The 15,337-nt window shown below is 42.5% G+C and overlaps 1 protein-coding gene across 2 annotated transcripts in view; it reads left to right on the top strand.

Annotated features, from left to right (window-relative positions):
* Positions 1–15,337, top strand: part of zfyve9a (zinc finger, FYVE domain containing 9a) — a 33,244-nt gene that overhangs the window by 11,655 nt on the left and 6,252 nt on the right. Inside the window, exons 3-11 of one of the 2 annotated variants that reach the window (XM_037787888.1) lie at positions 665–772; positions 2,056–3,521; positions 5,621–5,720; positions 7,403–7,579; positions 7,725–7,888; positions 9,905–10,013; positions 10,401–10,523; positions 12,247–12,402; positions 13,466–13,690. In XM_037787888.1, the coding sequence (XP_037643816.1) occupies positions 703–772; positions 2,056–3,521; positions 5,621–5,720; positions 7,403–7,579; positions 7,725–7,888; positions 9,905–10,013; positions 10,401–10,523; positions 12,247–12,402; positions 13,466–13,690 (2,590 nt within the window). In that variant the 5' untranslated portion in view covers positions 665–702. Of the gene's footprint in view, positions 1–664; positions 773–2,055; positions 3,522–5,620; positions 5,721–7,402; positions 7,580–7,724; positions 7,889–9,904; positions 10,035–10,400; positions 10,524–12,246; positions 12,403–13,465; positions 13,691–15,337 lie in introns of both variants that reach the window. The other variant, XM_037787887.1, reaches the window with a different exon arrangement.

A 15,337-nucleotide genomic window follows, 5' to 3' on the forward strand; every position in this document is an offset into this window, starting at 1 on the left:
GACAGCCCTAATTTATTGTTTAAGTCATTTTTTTAAGCAAAGCTGATACAATTCTCTGGTTCCAGTGAACATTTGCTGGTTTTCTCTGTTTTAAAACGTCGTAAATGCAATATTTTGGGGGCTTTGGACTGTTGGTGAGACAAAGTAAGTGAGTTAAAGATGTCACCTTAGGATTTTACCTTAAGGAAACTGTGATTAGCATTTTTCACTGTTGTCTTACATTTAATAGACCAGGTGATTAATTGATTAATTGAGAAAATAATCCTCGGATGAATCAATAGTGAAAGTAGGTTGCTTTCTGCAACAAATTTTGCAGGACAGAATATCCTTTTCATGCCCGTGCATTTATGGCTTAACAAGTAGAGAATTTGATAGGTTTGTATCCTGGATGTCACCTTGCTACTGTATTCTAGGTCATGTAATCAAACCATACCCATACTTCTCTTTCATTATCTCTGTGGCCTTGGAGCGATAAGAGAGGACTGCATGAGAGGGAAATGAGAAGTAAGAACGAAAAAGAGTTAGAGGGGATGTTTCTACTTAAACAAATCATATTAAAGTGAGATATGAAAAAGGAGATATGATACAGGCCGTAGGGGCACCTGCATACAATATGGAAATTTGAACGGATTTGGTATTAAGGACACGCTCTTCGTGTTTCTAGGTTCACACGGCCGTCGGCAGGGTGGAGCTTCCTGACCCATGGAGAATTACTTCCAGGCCGAGGCCTTCAACCTGGACAAGGTGCTGGACGAGTTCGAGCAGAACGAAGGTGAGCTACTCTGTTGTAATTGGTGTGGAGACGAAACGGGGACAAACAATGAGTCACTGTGCTTGAGAAAGACGGATGGGACGAGGTGTAGCTGTGACATTGAAGTTTCAGAGGAGCTGTGGTCAGGATGCCGTTATGTAACCTATGAGTAAATTATCAAGGTGTCAGCCACCAACCAATGAGTTTGAGTAACATATACAGGTGGTGATTGAGGGTGTGCAGAAAGAGAGCAGGACTAATTGGATTATCAATTTCCCCTGGGCTTGTGTGAAACTGTGTAATTGGTGCAAGACAAGATTATTTTTTTCTTTCTTCACACTTAATGCTCACAATAAGTAAAGAGATTGTGTCGGGGCCTTTTTGAAACGGTGCTTCCAGTGAGTTTATTTATGGTTATCGTAAAATAAACACACATTACTGAGCCGTGTATCTGCACACTCCAAGCTCTCCAGTACAAACAGTCTGCTTATTAGACAGGAAAGACTGCTCTTTTTCTGGATTTATGGCCGACGATGACCCCAGAAAAATGCCAGTCCTCCACACACAGCATATTTTGGTGGTACTGTGAGCTCAGTGTGTATTTTGGCTGTGAGTGATTATCTGTGTGTCCTCTGCCAGAGATCCAGCTTGGCAGATTAACTCTGTGTGAGTGAATGCGTGTGTGCTTGAACCTATACTAAAACAGCTTAGCATGAATTCCAGTGGAGGGAGGAGAGCACTATACAGTAGCTGAAACGGCTGTGTGAGAAAGTCCTTTTGAATAAATATTATAAGAATTTCCGCCCGTATTACACAGCATTCATGTGTCAGCTTGACTGACGGCTCCCAGAGGGGACTGAGCCGTTTGGCCCACTTTCTCAGAATTTCCCAGTCCATTCTCACACTAATTTCCCACTCCATGCCAACCTCATTTCTCAATTTGTCCCCTGGTTTGTTCCTGCCATTTTTAGCTCTTTCGATCACCGGTGAGTGTGTATCTTTGTGTTAGTTCTCTGTGGCAATTCATTTGAGTCTTGCTGTTGTAGTTCATGATCTCGTTGCTGGTAGCCACTTCCTCTTATTTTCTGTCTCATGTCTTCAATGTGACAAGACGCCTGCCAGCTATCCAAAAAATGAGGGTAAAAGGTCTTAGATAGATCAAATTATATGCAAATGCAGCAAAGCCACTATTGGATTAATAACCGACACCTCTTCACTGATGACTCTTCACATAAAAGTGATGTCAAATTAGGCAACATGAGATCCATATAATCATCTGTTTTCCTCTCATCTTTCTCTGCCAGATGAGCCAGACAATCCCATTCTCTCGGATGCCAAGTGGACCCAGATCCTGGCCCCGCCAGCCCACCTGCTTTCTCTGAACCCCGTCTTGACCCACACAGATCTCAGCCCCCAGGAGAGTCCGCTGCCCTTCAAAACTTTCCCCGACTCCTCCTCTAGCGCCTCCCCGGGAGGCGACCCTAAAAGACATCCCGGTCCCGAACCTCCATCCTGGGTAGAGGAGAGGCCGGCAGACGTCCACAGCCCACCCCTCCCGCAGCCAAACATCGGCAAACTGGTGGGCACAGAAGACCTCTCGCCGCCCCCTGTGACGGCCTGTACTGTTGTGGAGAATGGCTGCCCTGCCAGCCCTGCAAGCCCACAACTGGATGGACTCGGCAAGGAGATAAATTCTCCTCCAGACAACCAGCCTGGTGCTTCTGACCAGGAGGCTAAACCTCATCAGGAGGACAGAACCGCCCCAGCAGGAGGAGGAGGCTCCACAGTCAGTCAGACTCACTTTACCTTTGAGGTTGGATTAGGACACGAGGACAAAACTCTGTCTCTGAAAATTTCTCCAAATGTGAAACCAACAACACAAAATGGGGAAGATGTCAAAGAGGGGGCCTGTACAGCTGTTTTACAGGACAATGGTCAAGAAAAACAAACTGTAAACTTAAAAGAGGAGCAGGTAGAAAGTTTCTTGAATAGGGGGAGAGACGTTCAGGTTGGTGGTGAGGTGGAGGAGAATGGTGTATCTCCTCCTGACAGGGTCGGAGTGGAGGAGAAGGAGAGGAGATGTGGTCCAAAGGAACAGATAGACCAAGTCCTCAGAATAACAAGCCTTCCCAATGGTTTGGAGCAGGAGAGCAGTAACCATTCCAAACTTAAGGACACAGAGGAGGTGGAGGAGGAGGAGGGTTTTTCTCCCTCTCCTGTCCCCTCCAAAGAGGACTCTGTCACTGAGGAGAAAGAAATGGAGGAAAGCAAGCAAGAGAGCGGCGATGGAGGAGCAGTGGGGTCAGGTAGCATCCAACCAAAACTCAACAACAATCGGCTGCAGCCGGTCAGTGTTCCCTACGGAGGGGCACGACCAAAGCAGCCGGTCAGCCTCAAGCTCCAAATCCCACAGCCGCTGTCGGGCCAGGTCCAAAATCAGCTCGGCATGTTAGCCGTCAGCAGGAACAAAAACCAGGAGAACCAGTGTCGGAGAGGCACGCCCTCTGAAACTACGCCCACTGGGACTGATCAGAGTGCAGTCGGGGTGAATGGAGATGACGTTGTCCACTCTCCTCCCCTGATGCCCTCGGAGAGCCCAGACAATGACCTCCAGGCAGGCCAACAGGGCACTCTGTCCAGGAAACCAGCCAGCTCCCTGGGAGAGGTTGCCCCTGTGTGGGTGCCTGACTCCCAGGCTCCCATCTGTATGAAATGTGATGTCAAGTTCACCTTCACCAAGAGGAGGCACCACTGCAGGGCCTGTGGCAAGGTCAGTGCTAGAGCTGCATTTATTTGAGCATCTAAAATAAAACCCTGTATCATGCTTAAAAACAATGATTATAGCAACCTGGGCCATTTCTGTTGTTTGGTGATTTATGGGTTGTGTATTTATAATAATAGTAAGACAATGTGCTGTCGCTGAAGTGCAGCTACACACAAAAATGATGTTCTACTAAAGGATCAACAGAAAAGGATAATTAAAGAGACTCAATTTTGCACAAATTTTAAACAATCATCCAGATGTGAATCAGAAACAGGAACGCATACATGTCCTAACCCTACAACAGCCTGCATAGACTAATAGACCAGAGGGCAGTACATCTATGAGATATATATATTGTATTAAAGAGAAAGGTGCATGACATTGTAAAACTCTTGCCAAAAAGCTTGCTTGCCTGTTACTATACTGTTATCATTATTGCTTTCTCCACCTGCTTGTTCTCCAAAATGTTCACACCTCTCATGGGGTTTTTGTCAAAGGGCATTCTGGGAATTGCCAAATGATGTTGGCCTTTCAAGGTAGGGTTAGGGACTTGCAAAATACGTCATCACAAAATAACTCCTAAACTCACTAAACGTCATATAGTAGCAACGTATTATGTGTATGACAGAGAATTGAGGTTTGTTTCCTTTACATTTATCCATTACATTTCTTTCTTTTTTTGTCGGTAAAGATTTGTTTTTATTGAAAAACAGATGTTGGTTAATTTAAAGTGCAATTGTGATATGTTGGATATATAAAGTTTTCCATTTGTACATGAAAAAAATAATTTAAATGAAAAGAAGAGGAAATAAATAAATGAAAAATATATTATAAAACAATATATACACAAAATATACAATATATATGTACAAAATATATGTACAGATACATAATAAAATAATAGTTAATATATATTTAACAAAAAAAATTACATTACATTTCGATTGTAGGGATTTAGCTGATGCCTTCATATTATTTTCTTGATTATTTGTTTGGTCTATAAAATGTCCGAAAAATCTAAAAAACTTGTAACCCAAGGTGAGGTCTCAAAATCACTTGTTTTGTCCGACGAACTTATTCACTTTAATGTGACATAAGACAAAGAAAAGCAGTGAATCCTCACAGTTTAGAGGCTAGAATTATTTCAGCAGTTAATTGATTCACAAAAGGGAAGCTGATTAATTCTCTTTAGATCGACTAATTTATTCATCAATCAATCATGAATATCATCATCTATAATAGACACAAACCTGTAATGTATGACAGTCAAGCAGTTATCATTTTCCAGGTCAAATAAATTGTACATAAATAAAATAACACAACTGCAAACAAAACAGGATAAATAAGTGCTTCTTAACAAAAGATAAAAATCATGCATGCAAGGAGAAAAACATGAGAAATGCATTTCCACTTTTAAAATGCACAAGAGGGTTTTATTCCAAACAGGGAATATTATTAAAGGAGCTTTGCTGGACTCTGTGGAGTAAAGGAGGTAAATCAGATGAAGTGCTTTGACAGGTGTTCCTTTTTAGGCCTTTTTTTGCAGATAAACTCAGTGGGTGTGCAGGTAGCTTTCCAGCATTATGGCAGCCCACAAATGCAGCGGGGTGTCCGCACAGTGCTTTAAAGAGAAGATGTGGTTGCTGACACTGCACTGGAAAATCTCTGGACTGCTACTTAATTTCCCATGGTGGTAAACAAACACACTCTCTGCCACTTGAGCAGGGAGGAGCTGGCACTGCAGTAATACTGACACCAGCACTGGGGCCGCAAACAATAGACGCAGCGGGATCCTCCGTGCACCCACCACCAGACTGGTACATCCACAAACCAGTTTATGATGGTGCAGTGAGGATCTGAATGTAACTGGATAATGATGTGTAATGAGGTGCATTGAATGTAAAGTGCCCTGTACGTAGCTGCAGCTCGTCGAAGCCCTTCGCAAAGTACAGGAAGTCAATATCCATAAAATGGTACATTTGCTGCACACTTAATCACAACTTAAAATCAATTTGTAGAAATGTTTTTCATCCGGTGTGCTCATCCTTTTGTAGGAATGTGGTACAAATAATATCTTTTTTATTTGTTGGCTGTGTGTTTTTAAGGTGTTCTGTGCGACGTGCTGCAGCCTGAAGTGCAGACTCATGTACATGGACAGGAAGGAGGCTCGCGTCTGTATCACCTGTCATTCTGCTCTGACGAGTGGTGAGCATCAATGCAAGTAGAAAGTTAGTTCTTTCCAACTTATATGTTGCATTTATATGTATGTATGTATGTAAATGCAACTGAGGATTCTGCTCCATTTAAATAGACTTAAATCATTCAAAATGTGATAGAGAGAAAGCAGAAAAGGTTCAAATAATGGTTTACGAATAAATTTTTAACTTTATACTTAATCTGCCACTTTTGAAATCTGTGCGCTAAATGAAGGAATAACATTTTCGATCTTGTGTCATTCAATGTTCAATATATTTTACATAAAAAAACATTATATGGATGTTAAATTCCAGAGTTAGCTTCTGGAGGTGGGAGGGTACTGCAGTACACAGTACTGTGTGTGTTATTGTCATCTACAGTGGTTATTTGCATAAAAAAGATACAATTCAAATGATTATGATTATTAAAATATTTGCTATTTAATATAGTACAGTATCTTTCCATTAGTAGTTCTAATGATGTATTGTAAGCTGCTTAGAGCTAATCTCCTTCAAACTACTGTATTTATTCAAGTTTCTTGCCAAAAACTACATTTTACGAGATTACATTTGAACACATCACGATAAAGTTAGAATTTACCTTCGCCCAATAGTCATTTTTACTGTGAATACATGAACGCATCATAATGTAACTCAATGGAGCCTCCGTAAACATCAGTAGCTCTGTTATTTAGCCAAAGAAGACTGTGCTGCTTCTCGGCTGCTAACAGGAAACTTTACTAACTCTCCTCCTGCTGATTTAGACACGGATTTGTTGTTCACAGTGTAGCATTATCAGGGGAAAAATAGCGTGCGTCCCATCAGCTTTAATAGTAGTGCAACGCTTTTGAGAAACGTGATACAGTGTGTGTATTGCGCTACGTCATTGTGTATGTGTAACTGTCGGAAAGCATCAATACAGAGGAATCGATAGTCACAGAGGCATGAGATGCCAAGCAATCGCACAATTAGGAACCGGTTACTACACGGTCTGAAATTAGCAGCTGCCACCCAACAAATGCAGGTAAATTGTTGGCAGTGGCGCTAGTTTCAGACTCTGTAGTAAAGCTCAACGTTCAGTATGACTGGTTGTTCAACTCTCTTTCTCTTGACAGAAATTAATTCTTTTCAACAGGAAAGTGCAGCAGTGTTATGATTATTGTATATTTATGTAGAGTGTTATACTGTATGCAGTGTGGTAATGGGGCACAGCTACTGCATAAATAGGCCTTTTTCACAGCAGAGATTTTGACCTGTAATAGCAGGAAAAGCACAGGTGTAATTAATAACATTAATTAGCCGTTATGGCTTGCTGGGCCACTTATTGGAACAGAGCCCTCGTTAATGAAATGAGTTACACCTGTGCTTGTCATACTATGACAACTCCAGTTGTCTGCTGAGGAAAAAAGACTGTTAATCTTTAGAGTTATAACACTGTATGGGAACACTATTAATATTCACTGATATTGGCTTTAAAATGCAATAAACTTGTGGAAAAATGTGTATAAGGTAAGCCATAATTTTATTACCAATATTTGTCTGTTTATAGATTTGGCTTTTTTCTTTTTTTTTTCAAAAAGCGCAGTCCCCCATCTCAAACATGTATCACCTGTTTACATGTAGGATTTGATGTGTGGTTTTTAGACTAATTACACATTTTTCCTGACGATGTTTTCTGTCTCTCTCTGTCAGCTCAATCACGGGAAACTCCGGCCACTGGATGCAACCAGAGTCCGAATCCCAACAACCCAGCGGAGTACTGCTCCACCATCCCCCCTTTGCAGCAGGCCCAGGCCTCTGGGGTGCTCAGCTCGCCTCCTCCTACCGTCATGGTGCCCGTTGGAGTCCTGAAACAGGCTGGCAACGAGGGTACAACCTTTACCAAGAATAAAAATGCTCTTGGCACTTTATTTTTCACCTGCAGTGACATTCTGTCCCCACTACTTTTTAAAGAAGTATTTGCATACAGTTTTCATAACCTTGTGGTGCTTCACTGTGGATCTCTCACCTTCAGGGACTCTGACGCGGGAGCAGAGGAGGGTGTGGTTTGCTGATGGGGTGCTACCTAACGGAGACACAGCAGAGTCCCCCAAACCTCCGACCTCCAGCCCGGCCCCCTCGCAGTCACTGGCCATCTCCACGTATTCAAACAAATCCTCCACGTCTGAATCCTCAGAGGTAGGCTCGGCACGACAAACATTCACCCACAGCTAATGCTATTAGGTCAGCTTGTTATGGTCATATTAGCTACTCTGAAGCCACAAAGAACTCTTTCTGTGGGATTCTTGGTGGTTTACTGGCTGGGTCACAGACTGCGGTAAGCTTAAAGGAAACATTCCTTGTTTGCTTAATCAGAATTAGAAATCCCAGTAGACTGAATGCTTAATGGAAAATACGGTAAAGTTTGCCTCACAACAAATAACAGAACAGCAAGTTGAATCTGATTGTTTGTGTGGCCGTGCTGCTTGTACACTCATTGGACTTGAATGCTGCCTCTCAGGATGATTCATGGCCTGTTGAACAGAATGATTGTTGATGGCCTGATGATGCTATGCAGACAGAAGTTGAGTATAAAATCTGACTTTCACATGACAGCCTGAAAGTCATACTGGCATGAACTCAGTAACACATGGATTTAAATTTACTGCCAAAGGTTTCACTCACGGTAAAGTGACTTCTCCAGTTCATGAGTAACAGTGGCTAAGTGGTGATCCATTGATACACAGGGGCTCCTAGTGTTTTCATAGTTTAGCCCCTTATAATGTACCAAACAAAAAGACTTAGGGTGCTTTCACAAGCCAACTTTTAGTCCGTTTTAATCGAACTTTGGTGCAGTTTGTTTTGTCAGTCGTGAACGCAGTAATTATACTCTGGTGTGGAACAAAACAACCGGTCCGGGACCACTTGCGAGAGGCGGTCCTAGCGAACCCTAGTGTGGTTCGATTGCGGTGAGGACATAATCCAACCCGATTTCAGGAAGTGAACCAAAACGCAGGCTGCCTGGGCGGGCATTTGTTGAGATGGACACAGGTAAACAACAGGTTAACAAGAGAGGGAGAAGACTGACCTGGACTTCTGCAGAAGTCTGATGTTTTGATGATGCTTGACATCTGGGCCAAACAGAACATACAGAATATGCTAAATAAAAAATAGGCTGACCCGAATGCTTCGAAGCTTCGACAGTTGCCATGGTAATCGACCTCCAAATCAGTATTCGAATGCTTCGTTTTGATTGTATTTTCATATATATATAAGTATGTTATAATAATATATAAATCATAAAATAGTCCATGAAGACGGATGTCGCTGTTTGTGGTGTGTAGAGGTGCATGTGTGTACAGTACTGTGGCAGGGGAGATGGAGACAGACAGACAGAAGAACATGTCGGCCTGCTGCGCCGTGCAGCGAAGCGAAGCTTTGAATACCTTCGAATAATTTTCACCGAAGCTTCAAAGCCTGAAATATGGTATTCGAGACAGCCCTAGTGACTTTATAAAATCATTGGAGATAAACTGGAGGAGAAGGGATTCGTGTGCACTGTAGATCCGTGCCGAGTCAATGTGGAAAAAGTTCGGCCCTGCTCCATCGTAGTCACCCCTCAGCACATATTATTTTTTATTTGGTCTGCTTTGATTTGTGCACTGTGAAACCGAACCAGACTAAATAGAATACAAACAAAAAGTTTTAATTTCACTCCGATTCGGACTAGTCAAACAGACTATGGCTCGTGAACGCACCCTTAAAGGCAAGAGTGAGAGAACATTCGGTTCAGTCCAGTAAAAACATTAAAACGGGACTCCTTCAGTTTTAGACTTCTTCTGTGGCTCTGAAGGAGCTTCATCAAATCTGAGGAAAGTGACATCACTGAAGTAATCTCATTTTGGTCTTGGAGACGACACGTTTCTACGTCATTTGTCAATGTAACAAAAGATGCTATCAATGTATGTCCAGCGTTTGTGAGTGAGTTGCACTTGTACTAGGAATTAGAAGTTAGGATAAATTTGGCCTCTGCAGAATTAATCTTGTGTCCCAGCTAAAAAAAAAAAAAAGTGAACTTAATTGTTTTTTTAGTAATAAAAGTAAAAGGACCCAGATGTATCTCACAGCCATGGAAACCCTTTTGGATACTGCATCTCACTGTGTGTTATAACGTACATCTCACCCTACACCCCCGCCCCTCCTCTCCACCCCCAGGCAGCTCATACCCCTGTTGCGCCGGTGGGCAGCCCCGTGGGCAGCTCCCTCAGTCTGATCCCGGAGGAAGGGCTGCCTCCCATCCTCATCTCCACCGGAGTCAAAGGAGGTACGGGAGGCCACATCACAGGTGCTTGCCCTCATCCTCACCATTCTGCTGCCTCCTCATTGCTCCGTCAGCTGCTGTGTTTGTGCTTGTTAAGTGTGTTTTACATGTGCTCTTTATCACGGCTCATGTTTCGACCACTCATTGCCAACAGGGGAGGGGGGAGGATTTGTTCATGGGAATGCAGTGATGTTATAAAGAACTGGGAGGGTTTCTGTTATCTAGGTCTGATCATCATGTCCTCTTACCTCACATGTGACTCCTTTATCATCCTCACTCCGGGCATCTCCACCCCTCTCTCATCCTCGGCTTTTCCTGTCCGTTTATCTAACTTTACCTCGGCTCCTCCCTCCACCCTCCTCTCCTTCTTGTGCTCCACCCCGCCTGCAGACTATGCAGTGGAGGAGAGGCCGTCGGAGATCGTCCTCATGCAGCAGCTGGAGGAGGGAGGCCCAGACCCCCTGGTCTTCGTGCTCAACGCTAACCTGCTTGCCATGGTCAAGCTTGTCAACTGTGAGTAACCCAGTCAGTGCCTTTCTACCATTTAAAGCAGTGATTTTAGGGTATTCATTAAAGAAATGCTAATTTACTTTTGGAAGAGCAAAAATCAATGTGTGGTTCTGCTTTTAAATTATTGATTTCATGTTGGAAAAGGGAAAATACATATTTGTACTGAATACATTTTTAATTGTGCCTTATTAAGCTTTTGTCTTTGAATTACTGAGTAGCCAAAATTCAGGTTCTTCTTTTTTGTATGTCACGTATGTATATGTTAGGGCTGTCAATCGATTAAAATATTTAATCTCAATTAATCACAAATAAATTGCAAATTTTTTAACTGTTCAAAATGTACCTTAAAGGGAGATTTGTCAAGTATTTAACACTCTTATCAACATGGGCGTGGACAACTATGCTTGCTTTATGCAAATGTATGTATATATTTATTATTAGAAATCAATTAACAACACAAAAAAATGACAAATATTGTCCAGAAACCCTCACAGGTACTGCATTTAGCATAAAAAATATGCTCAAATCATAACATGGCGAACTCATGCCCAACAGGCAACAACAGCTGTCAGTGTGTCAGTGTGCTGACTTGACTATGACTTGCCCCAAACTGCATGTGATTATCATAAAGTGGGCATGTCTGTAAAGGGGAGACTCGTGGGTACCCATAGAACCCATTTTCATTCACATATCTTCAGGTCAGCGGTCAAGGGACCCCTTTGAAAATGGCCATGCCAGTTTTTCCTCGCCAAAGTTAGTGCAGGTTTGGAGCGTTATTTAGCCTCCTTCATGACAAACTAGTATGACAGGGTTGGTACCAATGGATTCCTTAAGTTTTATAGTTTCATATTATGCCAGTATCTTCACTCTTGCTTTAAAATTGAGCCCATTACGAACTAAAAATCAGTTGTTGCATTAATGCGTTATTAGTAGCAATAAATCAAATATGCGTTAACACGTTATTATCGCACTAACTTTGACAGCCCTAGTTTTAGCCCATTTTATTTTTTATAACCCATTATTATTTATTATTATTATTCCTTTATGGAATATGTAGCAAGGGATCATTTCTCAGTGAATTCAAGTTTTGTGATTAATTTGATCATTTATTAGAGAATTCTGCTGCATATTGTATAATCTGTGCACAGGGATAGAATTACAAGATGTTAAGTTTGCCCTCTTAACTCCTATTAGATCTCATGCTGTATGTGAAGTGCTTTGCTGGATATTCATTTATTCATCCATGCACTTAGCAGGTATGAAAATTTAAGATATAACCTTTTTTTGGCATCGCAAAGGAGGAAAAAAAAAACACTTTTAAAGACTGATCTGACATGAGAAGAATTTCCTTAACTTAAAATGGGTTCATTCACAGTGTGTGTTGCTCTATGTGCAAAGAGGATGATACTTGAGTAGTTTACATTTGTAGAGTTTACCTAAGGATCAAGACGTGCATTTAATTTCACTCAGCAAATGTAATCTTGTTGCTGGTATCGCCGTTGTGTTAATCTGACAGCATTCAGTTCAGACTTGTGTTGGAAGCGTTACAAAAGTGTTGCTAAGTCTGAAATAGTAAGATTGCCGTCATGACTTTTACATTAAAGTGTTTATTCAGACATGAGACGATCATGGATCGTAGGAAATGTTTATGGCTCTGATGTAACTCTGTGTCTATCTCCTATATGTCTGATGTGACAGACTAGTTTTCTGTTCTTTCAACCCATAGATGTAAACAGGAAGTGTTGGTACGTGACGACGAAGGGCATGCACGCTGTCGGCCAGGCAGAGGTGGTCATTCTGCTCCAGTGTCTACCTGACGAGAAGACCATCCCGAAAGACGTCTTCACCCACTTTGTGCAGCTCTACCAGGAGGCCCTCAGTGGTAAGAACGCAATCAACAGCTCCACCAGGAGGCACACTGTGAAATTAGTCCACCTCCACCGTGGGCCCCTCTGGGGGCAGATAGCAGCTCATTAGTAGTTCTGTCCACAGGTGGTTACCTGTCTCAGTCAGGTGCTGCCCAGTTAAAAATGAGCTAAAGTGATAAAGTAGTATAATGAAAGGGGAAAATGTTCATGCTCTACTTTTTGTTCCGTAGGGACGACGGGTGCACCTCGTCGTCCTCTATTTGGAAACCAGGTTGCTGTCCATCGCCGCTGAAGTGTGTCTCTGCCTTTTTCATGAAAAATGGTCCAAACATTAGCGTCCTGCTGTCAGGTCGCCTCCCTCCAGGCGTGACACCTCACCAACGCTTGTCGTGCGTTTATAACTCCGTATGCTGCAGCGCAAAATCTGCTAATATCGGGTGACTTTGACGGCTCGCTCCCCTCAGGCTGTTTCCTTTTTTCATATTCACACTGGAGCAGTTTCAGGCTGGTGGAAAGGAGCCATATTGTGTGCGTCGTTCCTGATTAACTCGCCGCCAGTCAGGTCTAGGGAAGAAGTGCTGGCTGTAGCAAGTCCCAGCCACTGAGCTTTTGTCATGCCATTATTGCATTCTGTGGCATTTAAAGCCAGCGATCCCTCCTGTAGATAATTAGTAACATGAACCCTTTGTGGGTAATATGAGGCTGTAGGGCGAGCAGGCAAGATACCTTTTTATTCATTGTTGTAGAAATTCATACAGACTAAGCAAGGCTCCTTATCCACACAGTAATCCTAGGTATACACTGAAAGCCTCTTCCTTTCATATTTACCTCCCGTTTCAGAGGATGAGGACTCTTGTTTGTCTCTTTTTTCATCCTTTTTTTCCTTTTCATCCTCTTCATTTTTATTCCTATCCCCCCAAACTTCTATTATATTACACCTCTTTTCTCCCCCACTACCCTGCTGTGCCTTCCTTTCTCCTATTTCACCAACCCCTCTTCCTCCTCCTCCTCCTCCTCACATCTCCTATATCGCTAACCTCTCTCTCCTTCCCTCCCCTTCTTCCTTGTCTCCTTAAGGCAACGTGCTGAGCCACCTGAGTCACTCATTCTTCACGCAGAGCTTCCTGGGCAGTAAGGAGCATGGCGGCTTCCTCTACATCAGCCCCTCCTTCCAGTCGCTGCAGGACCTGCTGTTGCCCAACCCGCCTTACCTCTTCGGCATCCTGATACAGAAGTGGGAAACGCCATGGGCCAAGGTCTTCCCCATCCGCCTCATGCTGCGGCTAGGCGCAGAGTACCGATGTGAGTTAAGACTACTGGGGTTCACACTCTATGGCAATAGTGATAGGGGAATAATTATAATTTAATGATATTTTAAAGTATTGTCATCCAGTTTAAGTTCACATTTAGTTTTATTATTCATAAAGAAAATGCAAAAAAATCTATACACACACAAAGACGATACATTAACAGAATCAGTCCATGAAACAAAAACTGAGTTTCAAAGTTTATTCTTGACCTTGGAACAGCAGTTGACAAGACAGTCTCACCTCAAGTTCCATTTAGTAGCTGTACTGGAGCTTTCCATCATATCACATGATCTTCATAAGCAGATAATTCTTTTCTCCAGTGGTCATAAAAATGTAGATGGTTTTCAGGTGTATTTAGAGAAAATCTGTCTATTCATAACTTTCACATATTTTGAGGTCAGAGGTCAAGGGACCCCTTTTGATAATGGAGTAGTATGACATGGTTGGTGCCAATGGATTCCTTAGGTTTTTCTAGTTTCATATGATAACAGTATCTTCACTCTAGCTTTAAAACTGAGCCTGCTACAACCTGAAAATTGCAGGTTGCGCTAATGCGGCGTTAAAACAAACTTGTGTTAACGCATTATTAACGTGTTAACTTTGACAGCCAGAGGTAAAATATTAAGATCCAGTTTGATGTAGAGAGCTTAGTTTGTCAGTTGTCAGAAGAACCCTGCAGACCAAACCAGCCCGCTCTCGTACGTTTCTCAGCTTCTCACATGAACCAGGACGTCTTGTGAGGGGCTTTATCAGAGAGCCTCCTCCTCCCACATCCAGAACTGCCAGCACGGAGCGCTGCCTGGCTCTGCTAAACCTCTTGCCTGCTTCCAGCGAGCTCGGATAGAATACATTAACAAAGCCGCATACAGTTGAGGCTCTTAAACACAAAATGTTACCATCACCATGAAATTAATCCACCGCACAAACAGCGTAGCTCTCTACGGCGTCACCTCTTACTTTAAGCAGTGACCAGCAGGAGTTCGCTTAGCTCGTCAGCGTACGGGATCCCCACTGAACTGCAGATTGAGGCTGAGATTGGTTTTTATTGCTAATGAGAGTTTGTGGCGAGATCTTATTTCCAGCTGTTTGCTGAGATAAGGCTAAAAATAGTTATCTAAGGAGCTTTGGTTGCTGGAGAAAAAAACAGCCTTATTTTTCACTTGTGGATTAGGAGCGTTCCTCCTAGCTGCAGGCACAGTTCACTGTTTTTAATGTGTGTGTGGGGGGTCTCTCGTTCAGTTCATTTGCATTTATGAGTGAAGAGGATGGAAAACACAGGAAACACAAGTTGTGCAGTTAATAAAAACATGAAAAGGCCTGGAAACACCTACTGAACAAAAATGCACCCAGAACCAAGACTGATGAAGTTACCAAATAAATCTAAATAAAAACAAACAAGGAGGATTACTGAAACAGCAACAAAGACCATAAATAAAAATAAATCAAAACATCCTTTTCTGTGACCACATTCTGTAACTTTGTTATAACCAAGGGTGAACCCAAAATGTTAAAATTATTTCCAAACTGGCATCATTTTGCTGAGGAACTGGAACTGAATGAGACACTTGATTAATGGAAAATAAGTCGCCCTGACATTAACAATCACAGATAACAACATTTTAGCAGTAATACAGTTCTA

This window comes from Sebastes umbrosus, chromosome 12, assembly GCF_015220745.1.
Source record: "Sebastes umbrosus isolate fSebUmb1 chromosome 12, fSebUmb1.pri, whole genome shotgun sequence".
Taxonomy (NCBI): domain Eukaryota; kingdom Metazoa; phylum Chordata; class Actinopteri; order Perciformes; family Sebastidae; genus Sebastes; species Sebastes umbrosus.